The 15,332-nt window shown below is 38.6% G+C and overlaps 1 protein-coding gene across 1 annotated transcript; it reads right to left on the minus strand.

Annotated features, from left to right (window-relative positions):
* Nucleotides 1-3,279: 3,279 nt before the first annotated feature.
* On the minus strand, nt 3,280-3,970 carry LOC106337527. Its single transcript, XM_013776630.1, has one exon. It carries the CDS (start codon nt 3,902-3,904, stop codon nt 3,416-3,418), a length of 489 nt encoding a protein of 162 aa, XP_013632084.1. The 5' UTR covers nt 3,905-3,970; the 3' UTR covers nt 3,280-3,415.
* Between the last annotated feature and the right edge of the window lie 11,362 nt (nt 3,971-15,332).

A 15,332-nucleotide genomic window follows, 5' to 3' on the forward strand; every position in this document is an offset into this window, starting at 1 on the left:
GGAGCTAAGTATATTAACATATCTAGTAATCCTAGTAATACTGATAAGTTACTAGACATTTTTCAAAAGTGTTTACACTGATGCTAGTAAGCCTAGTATAACTAGTAAGATTTTAGGATTACTAGGAAACCTGATGAACCATCAAGGACTGAGATTACTAGAAACAAAGCTCTTTAAGTATCCTGGGATAGACTCTAAATTCATTTTATTTCATTTAGTAATCTTTTAAACAATCCTCAGGTTTTCAATCACATCACAACATCACAACCGGTCAACAACACAAGCTCATTATCAAGATGGTTTATAGAATCGCTTACAACAAGGAACCAGGTTGATTCCTTTTGCATTTTGTGAAACCGGCCATGACTTTTGTTGGATCTGAGATTCTGGATCATCACCCACCTCCTTCTCCTTCAGTTCATTGCCACCATCTTGTTTCTCATACTCAAAGGCTCCTCCTTGTTTCATGTCTTTTAGGCGCCATCTTCTTGGACACCATTTTGAAACCGGATGAGAGAACACTTCTTGAACAAGGCGATTTGAAGCAGGATTGCCAAGCCTCTTCATACACTTTTGCTTCCAAGGAGAATCACCATCAGGACGGACAGTAGAGACTGAGAGACAAGGAGAACACGTCACGGCTTCACACTTCTTCTTCTTGAAGAATCTGAGCTCGGATGAACATGTCTTCTAGGCTTTGGTTTGAGCTGAGATGGGAGTAAGTGCTTTGCGGAAGCTACAGCTTAGGTTCTGATGAACCTGGCTCTGTTACCATATGAGATTTGTAGAGTTCTCTTCTCCGGTTGTATGTGTGTGTGTGTATAAACTCCAATGGAGAAGGATGAGAGTTTGCTCTAGGTGATTTAGAAAGAGAGATTGATGAGAGTGTTCATGAGAGAATAAGAGACTTATGAACAGAGATTAAGAAACTGAGAGATTAGGAGAATAAGAGATTAGAGATTAGGGTTTCATATTCAAAAACAAGTTTATCATTCATGAAGTGGAGAGGGGGACTCCCCCTTACTCCCTTAAGTGTTACAAATCGCCAACCTAAGGCTTATATATGAGCTGTACATTTCCAATCTCATAACCTAGATCTAATGGCTGATAAAAGACTTGAAGATGGATGATCAGGATCTGGTCTTGGAGTGGTCTTGTGCAAGCTGTAAAGTGGAGAAGATAGGATGAGGAATCAATGGCCAGATTTGCTCAGTTTGATTTGGACAGTCCAGATTGTCTTATGTGTGGTCCTGCTACAAAAGGTGCTTTACCTTTTGGCCAGTCACGGCCAGCCTGTCACCAGCTGTCTCGCGTGCCCCACTTGCTGCTTAACTGAGCCAAACTCCAATTCTGGTCGATCCGGGTAAGTTTGGTACGGCCACTTGCTTTGTACGGTCGTTGGTACGGACATGCCGTCCGTACCTCGCCCTAACTTTGCATCTCTCATCTAGACTTCTCCTTAAGTCGATCCTATCTGATCTTGGGTCGTCCTATCTTTGCACCATTGCCTATCTTACTCCAAATGATGTCTAAGCCCTTCCTGGACTTAATCACTGTCTTTGCACAGCCTTCATGATACTTCTAGACTTCTTTAAACCTTCATGAAGCCTTGATAGACAATCTCTGAAGATCTTGCCTTATCTTTACCCAAGACCCAAACTCCTCCAAACCACTCATTTGGCTCTCCAATGAAGTTAAATTCTTTCGACAAAAGAAAGATGCTCTCGGAAGGCTTAGTCTCTCTGCACTTCAAAAGTGTACAACATCCATTCGTGTCTTGGCATATGGTTCTGTGGCTGATGATGTTGACGAATACCTCCGACTCGGTGCAACTACTACTCGTTCATGTGTGGAACATTTTGTAGAAGGAATAATATTTTTATTCGGCGATGAGTACCTAAGAAGACCAACACCGGCTGATCTTTAACGTCTACTTTATATTGGTGAGCAACGTGGATTTCCCGGGATGATAGGAAGCATCGATTGTATGCATTGGGAGTGGAAGAATTGTCCCACAGCTTGGAAAGGTCAATATTCACGTGGTTCGGCAAAACCTACAATCGTTTTAGAGGCGGTTGCTTCATATGATCTATGGATATGGCATGCGTTTTTTGGACCTCCAGGTACCTTAAATGATATCAATGTTCTTGATCGCTCACCTGTTTTTGATGACATAATAAAAGGTCAAGCTCCGGAAGTCACTTTTTCTGTCAATGGAAGAGAGTATCATTTGCCTTATTATCTCACTGACGGTATTTATCTGAAATGGGCAACTTTTATCCAATCTATTTCAATACCACAAGGGCCGAAAGCGGTTTTATTTTCTCAACATCAAGAAGCTGTCCGAAAAGATGTCGAGCGTGCTTTTGGAGTCTTGCAAGCTCGATTTGCCATTGTTAAAAATCCAGCACTTTTTTGGGATAAAGTTAAAATTGTGAAGATTACGAGAGCATGTATCATACTCCATAATATGATAGTAGAAGACAAACGAGATGGATACACTCAGTTTGATGTCTCAGAGTTCCAACAAGGAGAAGACAACAGAAGTTCACATGTGAATCTCACGTATTCTACAGATATGCCTTCAAATATCGTCAATATGATGGGTGTTCGAACTAGAATTCGTGATAGACAAATGCATCAACAACTGAAAACTGATTTGGTTGAACATTTATGGCGTAAATTTGAACGTAATGAAGACAACAACTGAGCTCGGATGTTTCTTTCAAATTTTTCTCGTTTATTTTATTAATCATTGTTTTTATGTTTTTATTTAAAAATCTATGTTTAAAATGTTATTTTTTAATATGTTTTATTTAATAAATAAATTTTATCTTTAATAAAAAAAAGTTAATTTTTTTTTAAAAAAACCTAAATTAAGAAACTAACTTTGTATCACAAAAATTAGGTGATTCTTAACTAAGGTCTTTAGTTAAAATTTAATAGTTAAGTAGTCATTAAAATCTACTTAAGAAACTGTTTTTAGGATTATCATACTCTTAGAAACTTAAAACACACAGACAGGCACACAGCTTTGTACAAACTCTTAGTTTAAAAAAAAAACAGTACACTGTTACAACCACATAATAACAGAGCTTCTTAACTTGTTGCACAAAAAAAAACAGAGCTTCTTAACGAACCGGTTTACAGTCCCAGACCAACTTTTAAACCAACGGTACCTCCAAAAAGCCAAAAATTTCAAGTAGGGTAACTGACCTGGACGCAGCTTCTCTGCCTGTCTATCTAAAGTTAGAGCCACACGAGTTCACTTATTCCAAATGAAAATAAATTTAAAATATATTATATATAAAACTCAAACAAAATTACGATACGTTCAACGCGTAATGAACAACACTTTTAGACACAATATTACACTTAAAGATCAAATGTCTTTCAGTCTTGAAATGATAAAAGTCTACGACTTCTGGGCTTCAGGTCCTAAAATGCCGTTGACGACCGAAGTTGCGACAAGAACTCCCACGAACTCAGCAGCCACGACTGCTCCCGCCTGTGTCAATCCGTTGTAACTAACCGCCGTCTCGATTTCTTTCTCCGCCGTCTCTACTCCCTTCTCCGCCGCCTCTATTCCTTTCTCCGCCGTCTCTAGTCCTTTCTCCGCCGTCTCGAAGCCTTCCTTCACGATCTCCACCGCTTCTTCTTCTGCCTTCTTCAGCTTCTTTCTGATCCCGAATAACGGAATAGTCTCCGCCATTGATGCAGGCTGCAGTCCCGTCACCACCGTCGCTGCCGTCAGGGAAAACAGCAGGTTCCTGCGAGAGGCGCCGGTTAGAGAGTAGGACGGAGGCGCGGCTTTGGTAGCATGCGCCGCGCGTGGGCTAACATGTGCATGTCTTGCGCAACGAGCCTGGAGAGCACCGCCGCTGAGTAAAGAAAGCGAAGCCATTTTTTTAAGATGATGCAAGAACAATCCTAAGCCAAGCAAAGTGGGCTAATCTGATGTGAAAGAGAAAATGGGAAAAGATAATATAATAAGATAAACAAAAAAAATCATTGACATATTGACATGCCACGTCGTCTCCGTAGAGATTCTTTCAGAAATAACCAAATGGGTAGCAAAAAGTAAGATAAAATTGGTCAGATTTGTGTGTAAGTAAATATGTAGATACATTTTTGTTAATCACTAATTTCATTAACAGAAAAAAAAAACAGTTACTGATTTCAAAGACCAAACTTGAATGATTAAGTTTAGAACTAGATACGAAAGAATTTAAGAAATATATAAACGGAGTTTCTTTTCATCTTGATTCCCGGTAATATATATATATTGGTTTATCATCTTAAGAACAGGTATGGATGGAGTTCCACAGTCATATATAACGTGAGCATAAGGCAATCGTTGAGAGCATAAAAGATAAGGAAGCTAGAGTTAGCTGGGAAGGATAGACACACATCCTGACTTTCACCAACATTGTAAACCTCATCTACATATGCTTTTTCTTAATCCATTTCCATATATATACCTTTCGATCTCTTAAAGATCGAGATTTTATTAATCACTTTGGTTTAGCTATATTGAAATATGAGTTTGTTCACTGGAAACCAAACTCAGATTAATATACTACTCAATACCAAACATATGACTAATAATGTTTAAACAATAACTCCACAATAACTAATCCAGGAAGACGTTTTATTCAACATATTGTTTTACTAATTAAGTACCAATAGTTATAAATATATTTTTGACCAAAAGCAATAAACCCTTTTCCTTTAGCGTAGGAACTTTATTTTACTACCATAGTACAACTGATATTTGTAAAGAATAATAAGAACATAAATTAAAATTTCAATACGGAAATATAAAAATAAAGAAGAATTGCAGAATCGAGATAGTTAATCTCTTTCCTTAAATCTTTAAACGCCCCGTAGTGTGACGGTTTCATGGTGCTCAGATTCCCAGGATACAACTGCAGCATTGTTTCTGTTTACCATCACCGAAAAACAGAATCTATCGACCCTATTTCTGTGATGTACTCTCAGACTCAAAATAAAAAAAAATACTAGCATAACTATACTGAGTGGGAGAAATGTTTCTTGATTGTATGAATGTGTTAGTTGCAGAGTTTTCGAAGTTTCAGATGGCAATCTTTCTACATCATCTTGTTACTTATGACGATTCATCCACAAGACTTTCCAATTATATTTCAAATGGAGCTTTGGAATTTTATCTAGCCATCCATAATTGAATTGTGGTGCGGATAAAATTCCAAAGCTCCATTTGAAATATAATTGGAAAGTCTTGTGGATGAATCGTCATAAGTAACAAGATGATGTAGAAAGATTGCCATCTGAAACTTCGAAAACTCTGCAACTATGCAGAGTCTCACTCCACTTCCAAACGCCATGCACGTTTTGGATCCAACATTAGTTATTCCCCTGCCAACCAAACAAAATCTCACTCAATATGTTACATATTGATGAAAGAGAGAAAAAGGCAGCTGAAATTAGAGTAATTAGTCTATGTAAATAAGATCTCCCATCTCCATGGAGTATACTGAAATGGGTTCTCGTAGATTTCAGGATCATAATGAAGTATTGAAGATGCAACGGCAACTACCTAATCCGCCAGAATTGTATATCCTGCCAAGAATGAAATCTTCTTGATTATCTTTTCTATTGCCACTATACAAACCAACATTTTCCAAACTAATAATTCAGTCACGTTACACAGAGATATGAATAAAAAAATAAAATGAGGTGAAGTCCAGACATCTAGTATAACTTTACAGTAGTACTTCGTACTCACCTTTGATCTCAACATTATGAACCACTTTGTAAGCAAGAAAGGGGTCGTGTTTGTCAGGCTAAGCGACTCATTAATAATCTACGGACTAATGTCATATCTACAGCTTGTGAATATGCCATCATCTATGGCAAGTCCAGAGAAAAAAGTGTAGGAACTTTATTTTACTACTATAGGACAACTGATATTTGTAAAGAATAATAAGAACATAAATTAAAATTTCAATACGGAAATATAAAAATAAAGAAGAATTGCAGAATCGAGATAGTTAATCTCTTTCCTTAAATCTTTAAACGCCCCGTAGTGTCTTTTTTCTCTGGACTTGCCATAGATGATGGCATATTCACAAGCTGTAGATATGACATTAGTCCGTAGATTATTAATGAGTCGCTTAGCCTGACAAACACGACCCCTTTCTTGCTTACAAAGTGGTTCATAATGTTGAGATCAAAGGTGAGTACGAAGTACTACTGTAAAGTTATACTAGATGTCTGGACTTCACCTCATTTTATTTTTTTATTCATATCTCTGTGTAACGTGACTGAATTATTAGTTTGGAAAATGTTGGTTTGTATAGTGGCAATAGAAAAGATAATCAAGAAGATTTCATTCTTGGCAGGATATACAATTCTGGCGGATTAGGTAGTTGCCGTTGCATCTTCAATACTTCATTATGATCCTGAAATCTACGAGAACCCATTTCAGTATACTCCATGGAGATGGGAGATCTTATTTACATAGACTAATTACTCTAATTTCAGCTGCCTTTTTCTCTCTTTCATCAATATGTAACATATTGAGTGAGATTTTGTTTGGTTGGCAGGGGAATAACTAATGTTGGATCCAAAACGTGCATGGCGTTTGGAAGTGGAGTGAGACTCTGCATAGTTGCAGAGTTTTCGAAGTTTCAGATGGCAATCTTTCTACATCATCTTGTTACTTATGACGATTCATCCACAAGACTTTCCAATTATATTTCAAATGGAGCTTTGGAATTTTATCCGCACCACAATTCAATTATGGATGGCTAGATAACAAGAAAAGTAATAGTATTAACATCCATGCGTCCGTAATAATGATAGAATCATATAAACAACACAAGGTCTTCTTTAAATTAAGATAGAAGCATACCACGGCGAAAACTCATTCTTCTTGCTCTGTCTCTCCTTAAAACTATATATGGTCTCTTCTCTCTTCTAAATTGTATTGAAAAATGGAAAAGTATTTGAATGAGCTCCAACCAGCTGCTGAGAAGCTGATCCACAGCTATGGACTCCTAGCTATGCTCACGTTGTTACTAAAATGGGTCGCATCTTTCGCTGCAATGTTAGTCATCTTTTCTTGTCTAAAATATGTGATTGTAGAGATTATTAGCTTAGGGTTACTTAGGTTAGAAGTTAGAAGTTATCTTGACCTAGGTCTAGTACTGAAAGTAAAGACACAAACAATTTAACGAGTTTCCGGCCCTCGGCGCGGTACGTTTCGTGGGAGAACTTCTGCTCCCAAAATCCACTAGATTAAAGAGACACTAGCAACACCAAATCAGTGTGCTAGATAGAATGTTTACAAAGAACCAAATACTCCAAGCTAGAGGATACAACAAAGCCCTTAGATAATAGACTTAGACCTAAGCTATGTATCTTGTATTGTTGTCTCCTTCCTCTTGCTTATTATCCTTTGATTGATCTGATTCTTATTGCCGTAACCCTTAGTTTCCTTAATTCTGCTTGACAACCATAATCGACCATACTAACATATATATATATATGCTTCATATGTGATTAGGTTATAACTGGAGTGGGCTTGCATGTTTGCTGGCTCAAAAGAGATGTTGCTGTCGCTGACCCATGAGCTTTGCTGAAGCCCAAAACCTCACAAATCTCCACCGTTTTGACTGAAGCCCATAAGCCCAGCTCACTGTCTCTTCTGCCGACACCCTACTCTGTCTCTTTGTCTGAAAGTCGAAGAATCACTCTCGACCGCTTATCTCTCTCTCACCATCTCGAATCTTCGTCTCCTTCCGACGTTGAATCATCTCTGAGTGAGATTCCGGTCGATGGAGTCGTTATGATTCCATTTCTCTTCTCAATTAACCTCAGGCACATCTAGTCTCTCTCATTGTTAGAGATTAGGATTATCTGCAAAGTCAATCGAAAGTTCTCAACTTGAGATTCCGTTGATTCTTCACTTCCTTCTAGCTTCTCTCTCTCTTTCCTCTCAACCCTCTTCGCTGTGAGTACTTGAAGCTTCACCGAGCTCCATCGAGGGAGATCTGTCCGCCATGACGGCGCCGCTTCTCCTCCTTCTCTGTCCTCAGGTAGATCTACCTTCTCTCACGCTTTGAGAAGATAGGATCATCTATAAGGACAAGAAGATGTTTGATTTAGCGGTTTACTAACCCCTTTGTTTTCAGTTTTGAATGTCTCCTCCGGTGAGCGATTCACCTCCTCCGACATGCCTGTAGCTCCGAAGTGAGCTCCGTTTCAGAAGCGATTGGGATTCATTGTCGCTTGTGCTCATATTTGAGCTCTGTCATCATGCTCCACCTCTTTCGTAAACCAAGTAATCCCCTTTCTCACCAAACACTCTGTAATCTACTCATCGTTTGTCGACCTGGCTCCTCTGTGATGTTTCAGGAGTCGATTTAGCTCGACGATGAGCTGTCTCAGTTTCTATCTTGAAACCCTTCCTCGATCAGACATTTGATTAAGCTCCTTGAGCTATTACCACACTACCACGTTCCACTGGTAAGCCATTCTAACCTGCTTCATTGCTTCGTAACGTTTTTGAGTTTGTTACTCACACTGTAGCTCGTGGCTTGATGTAGATTAGTTGGTTCTGAGATGTTGGTGATGACTTTCTGATGTATATGACTCTGAGACTTGCCCACGACGACGCATGGAGCTCTCAGAGTTTGCTTTTCCTCCACTCGGGAATGTCTGGTGGCTCACGGTTACTCCACCTGAATCGAGTACTCTTTCTCGATTCTCATTATCCTCCAGGTGATTCCTTGTTCTTTATTGACACTCCCTGTTGACTTAGATTCACAATCGCACACATACTGACCTCTTGTTTGTTGTCTGTTTTGTGCGAGGGTGGACCCGTTCAACTTGAATCACCTGGAGTGCCCTGCGTCTCCTCAGTTCACATTCAAAAGCTCACAGCAAAGCTGGAACTTCTGACCAGGTACTGTCTTAGTTAGGAAGTCTGATGGATTGGCATTAGTGTGTATCTTGTTTAGGACAATCTCCCCTGATTCCACTAGGTCTCGAATGAAGTTGAACTTGGTAGCTATATGCTTTGTCTTTTCGTGATTGACTGGATTTCTTGCTAGAGCTAGGGCACTTTGAGAATTGCAGTAGAGTTTGATCCCTTGTTGCTTGAAACCTAGTTCAGCGCATATTTCTTTTAGCCACATTGCTTCTTTAGCTGCTTCATTCATAGCCATGTACTCTGCTTCTGTAGTAGAGAGGGCATCCACTGATTGTAAACATGACTTCCATGAGATAGTGTTGCCTCCAAATTTGAATGCATATCCTGTAACTGAGCGCCTTTTGTCTATGTCTGTTGCATAATCTGAGTCTGAGTATCCTTCCACTAGGAGTGTAGAGTTCTTCGTGAATGTTAAATTCAAATCAACTGCTCCCTTTAGGTACCTTAGAATCCACTAAACAGCTTTCCAGTGTTTTCTTCCTGGTTTACTCATGAATCGGCAAACATAGCCTACTGTGAACCCTAGGTCAGGTCTGGAGCCTACCATGGCGTACATTAAGCTCCCCACGGCGCTGGCATAGGGAATTCTTTCCATTTGAGAAGCCTCCACTTTCCACTCGTCATCTGTGAGACTTCTTAGTTTGAAATGTGATGCAGTAGGAGTAATCACAGCCTTAGCGTCCTGCATTCCAAACGTCCTTAGGAATTTCTCAATGTATTTGCTCTGAGATAGGATCAGGGTTCCCTTCTCTTGATCTCTGGTGATATCCATGCCCAAGATTCTTGAGGCCTTTCCCATGTCCTTCATCTCAAATTCTCCACTCAGCTTTTCCTGCAGGTCTTTGATCACCTTCTTATTTCCTGAGGCAATCAACATGTCATCGACATATAGGAGTAGATAGATTGCCTTATTAGTTTGAACATCCCTCATGTAGAGACATAGGTCCTTACTGTAACGTTCAAATAGTTGATCCTTCATGAAGTTGTTGAACCGATGGTTCCATCTTCTTGGGGATTGCTTCAAGCCATACAGAGACTTCCTTAACAGGCATACTTTGTTCTTTGTCCCTGGCTTTATGAACCCCTCAGGCTGTTCCATAAGGATTCTTTCCTCTAGGCTTCCATGTATGAAAGCAGTTTTAGCATCCATCTGTTCTAGTTCCAAATTCAAATTCACTACAATGCGGAGCATAAGTCTGATAGAGACATGTTTCACAACAGGTGAAAATATTTCATTGTAGTCAATCCCTTCTGTCTGAGAATATCCTTTAGCAACTAGTCTGCCTTTGTATCGTTCATCCTCAACACCTGGGATTCCTGGCTTTGCTTGAATAGTCATCTGCATCCAACAAGCTTTGCCTTTGTAGGCCTATCAATGAGATCCCAGGTTTTGTTCTTTCTAAGAGATTCCATTTCTTCTTCTGCTGCCTGATTCCATAGTTTCTTTTCTCGGCTTCTCATAGCTTCTGCGTAGCTTTTTGGTTCCTGAACTTCCAAGTCCTCAATCACATTGAGAGCGTAAGCTACAAAATTCCCATCATCATATCGTGATGGTGGTCTCACGTTCTGTCTGCTTTCCCTATCTCGTGCCAGAACATAGGTGTCTAGAGTTTCAGTGTCACCACTCTCACTCTCAACCTCGTGATCACTTTCACTATCAACTTCGTGATCTTGTTCTTGGTCACTTGAGCTGTTAGAGCTAGATGATGATGATTCTTCTCCACCTTGATCAGATGTGTCTTTGGATTCGACAGAAGGAGAAGGCCCTCTGATCAAATCATCACTGAATGAAACCTTCTTCTTAGCTCGTTTGTCAGTTCCTTTGGTCACTCCTATGCTTCGTTTTTCTTTAGCAACATTGTGTCTGTACAGCTCTTCTTCGTTAAAAACAACGTTTCTGCTGGTTCTGCATCTGCTTTCGTCCTCTATCCAAACTCGGTAACCTTTAGTAACCATAGGATATCCCACGAAGACTCACTTGATGGCTCTCGGTCCTGTTTTCTCCTCAGTTATATGCACTTAAGCAGTGCATCAAAATGTTCTGAGATGTCCCAAGTCGGGCTTAGCACCTGTCCAAACGTTTTCGGACATTTTGAATTCTAGTGTAGAGTTAGGTGACCTGTTAATCAGATGGATAGCAGTAGATGCAGCTTCTGCCCAGAAGCTTTGGTCTAGGCCAGATTCGGCTAACATTCATCTCACTTTATCCATGATGGTTCTGTTCATCCTTTCTGAGACCTCATTCTGCTGCGGGGTATAGCTGCAGGTTCGGTGGCGTTTAATTCCAGCCTGTTTGCAGTAATTATCAAACGGTCTATTACAGAATTCCAACCCATTATCTGTCCTTAGGCATTTGATTTTCTTCTCTGTCTTAGTTTCAGCCTCAGCTTTCCATTCTCTGAACTTAGAGAGTACCTCATCCTTAGTCTTCAGAAAATAAATCCAGACTTTCTTTGAAAAATCATCAATAAATGTCACAAAGTATTTGTTTCCAGCAAGACTGTCTGGTGTAGAAGGAGAACCCCAAAGATCAGAGTGAACATAATCTAGAATCCCTTTAGTAACATGCTTAGCCTTAGGAAAACTTTGCTTGTGAGATTTCCTAATTATGCAGTGTTCACAGAAATCCAATGTCTTAACCTCCTTGTCAGTGATAAATCCTCGTTTGACAAGTTCAGACATATTATTAAAACTCATATGACCGAGGCGTGAATGCCAAACATTAGTCATATTCGTCTCAGCTTTAGATAGATTAGCCTCTCCTCTAGAGACTGTCCCCTGTAGATAATATAGTCTCTGATGATATTTCCCTGAGATGACCTTTTTATCAATCTTGTAGAAATTGACCATAAGATCCTTGCCTTCATATCTGCATCCTGATGTTTCCAACATTCCATAAGAGATTAAATTTCTGCTCATACCTGGCATATATCTTACGCCTGTTAGAATGACAGTAGAGCCATCTGAATTTAGAATTTTAATCTTCCCAATTCCTTGAATGTTGTTGTGTGTGTTATATGCCATTAACACTTTTCCACCTTTGAATTCTTCCAGGTCAAACATGAAGCTTTTGTCTGGAGTGATGTGGAACGAGCAGCCAGAGTCCATTACCCATTCATCAATGGAGTATTGGGTGCTTACGGTGAGAATTAGAGGTTCCTTAGACTCTGCTACTACATTAACTAAATCTGGTGTTTTGAATTGCTTCTTATCAGGGCACTCACGCTTCCAGTGGCCCTCCTTACCGCATATAAAGCACCTATTAGTGTTTTTGTTGTTCCTGGGACGCGATTTAGACCGTCCTTGTCTGCTCTTGGATCTTCCCTTATAGGATTTTCCATTGCCTTTGCCAGAACGTTGGTCTGATCTTCCCCTGTCTGTCACCATCAGACCTTCTCCACCTGACCAGGTAAACTTGCCGCTCTCGATCAACTCTCTTTCTTTTGACTTAGCGGCCCCAGTAACTTCAGCTAGGCTCAGTGTGTCTCTCCCATACCTGAGAGTCTCCTTGAGTTGATCATACTTGTTAGGTAGAGAACTTAACAGTAGAATAGCTTGAACTTCCTCTGATACTTCAACTTGCAAATTGTTTAAATCTGCCACTAGCTTTAGGAAGTCATCCACATTCTCATCAATAGATTTAGAATCCACCATCTTGAAAGTGTAGAACCTGATTTGTAGATAAATCCGGTTGGGTAAAGAAGTCTCTGTGTACAGACTATTCAATGTACTCCACATTGCAGCAGCAGTCTCACAGTGTTGAATTTTCCTTAAGACTTTGTTCCCAACTTTCAGCACAATCAGGTCCTTGGCCTTCTCTGATTTCTCGAATTTTGCAGGGTCAAATGCAGGTTTGGGTGCAACAATTCCAGCTAGCCCCTTACCAGTGTCTTTTATGGCAGATTCTGGTTCATCCTTTGTGTCAGCATCCTCCTTTAAAAGCTTCTCGTCAGTGAGAATAACTTTTAAGCCGAGCACTCCAAAGTGAGCAAGCATCCTCATTTTCCATAGGGCGAAGTCACCATCACCCTCGAACCGGTCGATCTCGATGCGTTCCTTTGTCTTCACCATCGAGCAGGTACTGACTATACACCTCCTCTGTCTCTCTCTATCCTAAGCAACGTTGATGTAAACTGGAAGCTCTGATACCACTTGTAGAGATTATTAGCTTAGGTTACTTAGGTTAGAAGTTATCCTGACCTAGGTCTAGTACTGAAAGTAAAGACACAAACGATTTGACGAGTTCCCAGCCCTCGGCGCGGTACGTCTCGTGGGAGAACTTCTGCTCCCAAAATCCACTAGATCAAAGAGACACTAGCAACACCAAATCAGTGTGCTAGATAGAATGTTTACAAAGAACCAAATACTCCAAGCTAGAGGATACAACAAAGCCCTTAGATAATAGACTTAGGCCTAAGTTATGTATCTTGTATTGTTGTCTCCTTCCTCTTGCTTATTAACCTTTGATTGATCTGATTCTTGTTGTCGTAACTCTTAGTTTCCTTAATTCAGCTTGACAACCATAATCGACCATACTAACATATATATATATATATGCTTCATATGTGATTAGGTTATAACTGGAGTGGGCTTGCATGTTTACTGGCCCAGAAGAGATGTTGTTATCGCTGGCCCAGGAGCTTTGCTGAAGCCCAAAACCTCACAGTGATATATGTTTGTTTAAAGTGTTTTGATCTTTCAGTAATATTACTTTTATTTTTGGGTGAAGCCTTCTGCTAATATTTAACTTTTGTTTCATTAATTTCAGTTTAGTATGGTTCGAGATACCAAAAAAAAAAAAAAAAGTTTAGTATGGTTTGGTTCATCAATATGTCAAACATATACTAAATCTTATAAAAAAATGATTTCAAAAGAGTTCATTTCATTTCTAAACAAACCCGCGCTTATCAAAATCTAATAAGAAGTTAAAAGATAAGACACAACAACAAAAAATAAATGGAAGTTCATCGGTTCAAAACATCACTATAAAAATCTCAAATTATCATCACGTGTTAATTATATGTCTTATACTCACTCCGTTTCATAACACTTGATGTTTTGTAATAGTACACAAAGATTAAGAAAATTACAATTCCCTAGAAAAATATTTTAAAGAGATAATTTTAAAATCAGTTAACCAATTATAAAAAAGACTGTAAAATCTAATTGGTTGAACAGTTTTCAATAAAGTTAAAGTTAACATTAAAATCTCAAAACTTCCTTAAAATCTCAAAACTTCATGTAAATTGAAACAAAACAAACCTTCTAAAACATCATCTATATTGAAACGGAAGGAGTATATTTTTAGGTTTCTTGGGAAAAAAGATGTAAGTTTTTTAAAAAGTATAAAATAAATAATAAATAATAATAAATTGTAATACACATTCTGCGCACCTCTCATTTATTTGGAAATACCACTTGACTAACAAAAATTATCATCTAAACTATTTTTAAATTGTTTACGGGTTTGGCTTTCTTGACTGAAATATATTAAAAAAATCTAAGAAAATCATATTAATCTTAAATATCAGTTTAAATCAAAATATTTTCATTTGAGTTTAATATTACTCGAAATCTAAATCCAATATAGAGAAACTAAGCTACCATGAAAGATGGGCCTAGACAACCTTATATCACTAATGATTGGAAACGTTGTTATAAAAGCTATAATGGGAAGTTTCATGGTAATGTCAAGTCCAATCTTTTTTCAATGAATCTTAGCAACAAAACAACGATTGAATCCGACAAAAAAAAAGGAATCCCACTCCTTGATGAGAACACAGAAATAAACAAACATGTAAATACAAAACAACAAATTATTAACCATCAAATCGTATGGATTTATTATTCAAAAAAGTTATAAACATATTTCGAAAAATGAGTAAAATAGTTGTCGTTCAAGTTCCCACCAACTCCAGTTAAATCGAAGTTTGGAATCGATTCCCACTACATATATACACATATTTGATCGTACAATAAAAATCATCCTGGAAAACATAGTAACAAATATCAAATTTATCTTTCTATAATAATGCAGTGCAGTCCATATTTTGCCGGTTGGTGTCTTCCTACGGACTGCCTGGACAGCTTTGCTTGTTCGGTTGTTCCATATCTATACATCAAGAGGTCGTAATAGTGTTTACACTTTATAGAGTATTACCGTAAGTCACGTAACTAAGAAAATTTAACATCTAGACATACTTTTCACTTCTCTATTTACACATAAACGTACTTTCAACATGTCAACTATTTTGTGCTTGTAAATTCTCTAAAAAAACCCTTATGACTTAAAACAATTAAGAACACGTGTTTGGTTACATTATCAACCTCTTGTTTCATCTTATCAATTATCTCT

Source organism: Brassica oleracea, chromosome C4, assembly GCF_000695525.1.
Source record: "Brassica oleracea var. oleracea cultivar TO1000 chromosome C4, BOL, whole genome shotgun sequence".
NCBI lineage: Eukaryota > Viridiplantae > Streptophyta > Magnoliopsida > Brassicales > Brassicaceae > Brassica > Brassica oleracea.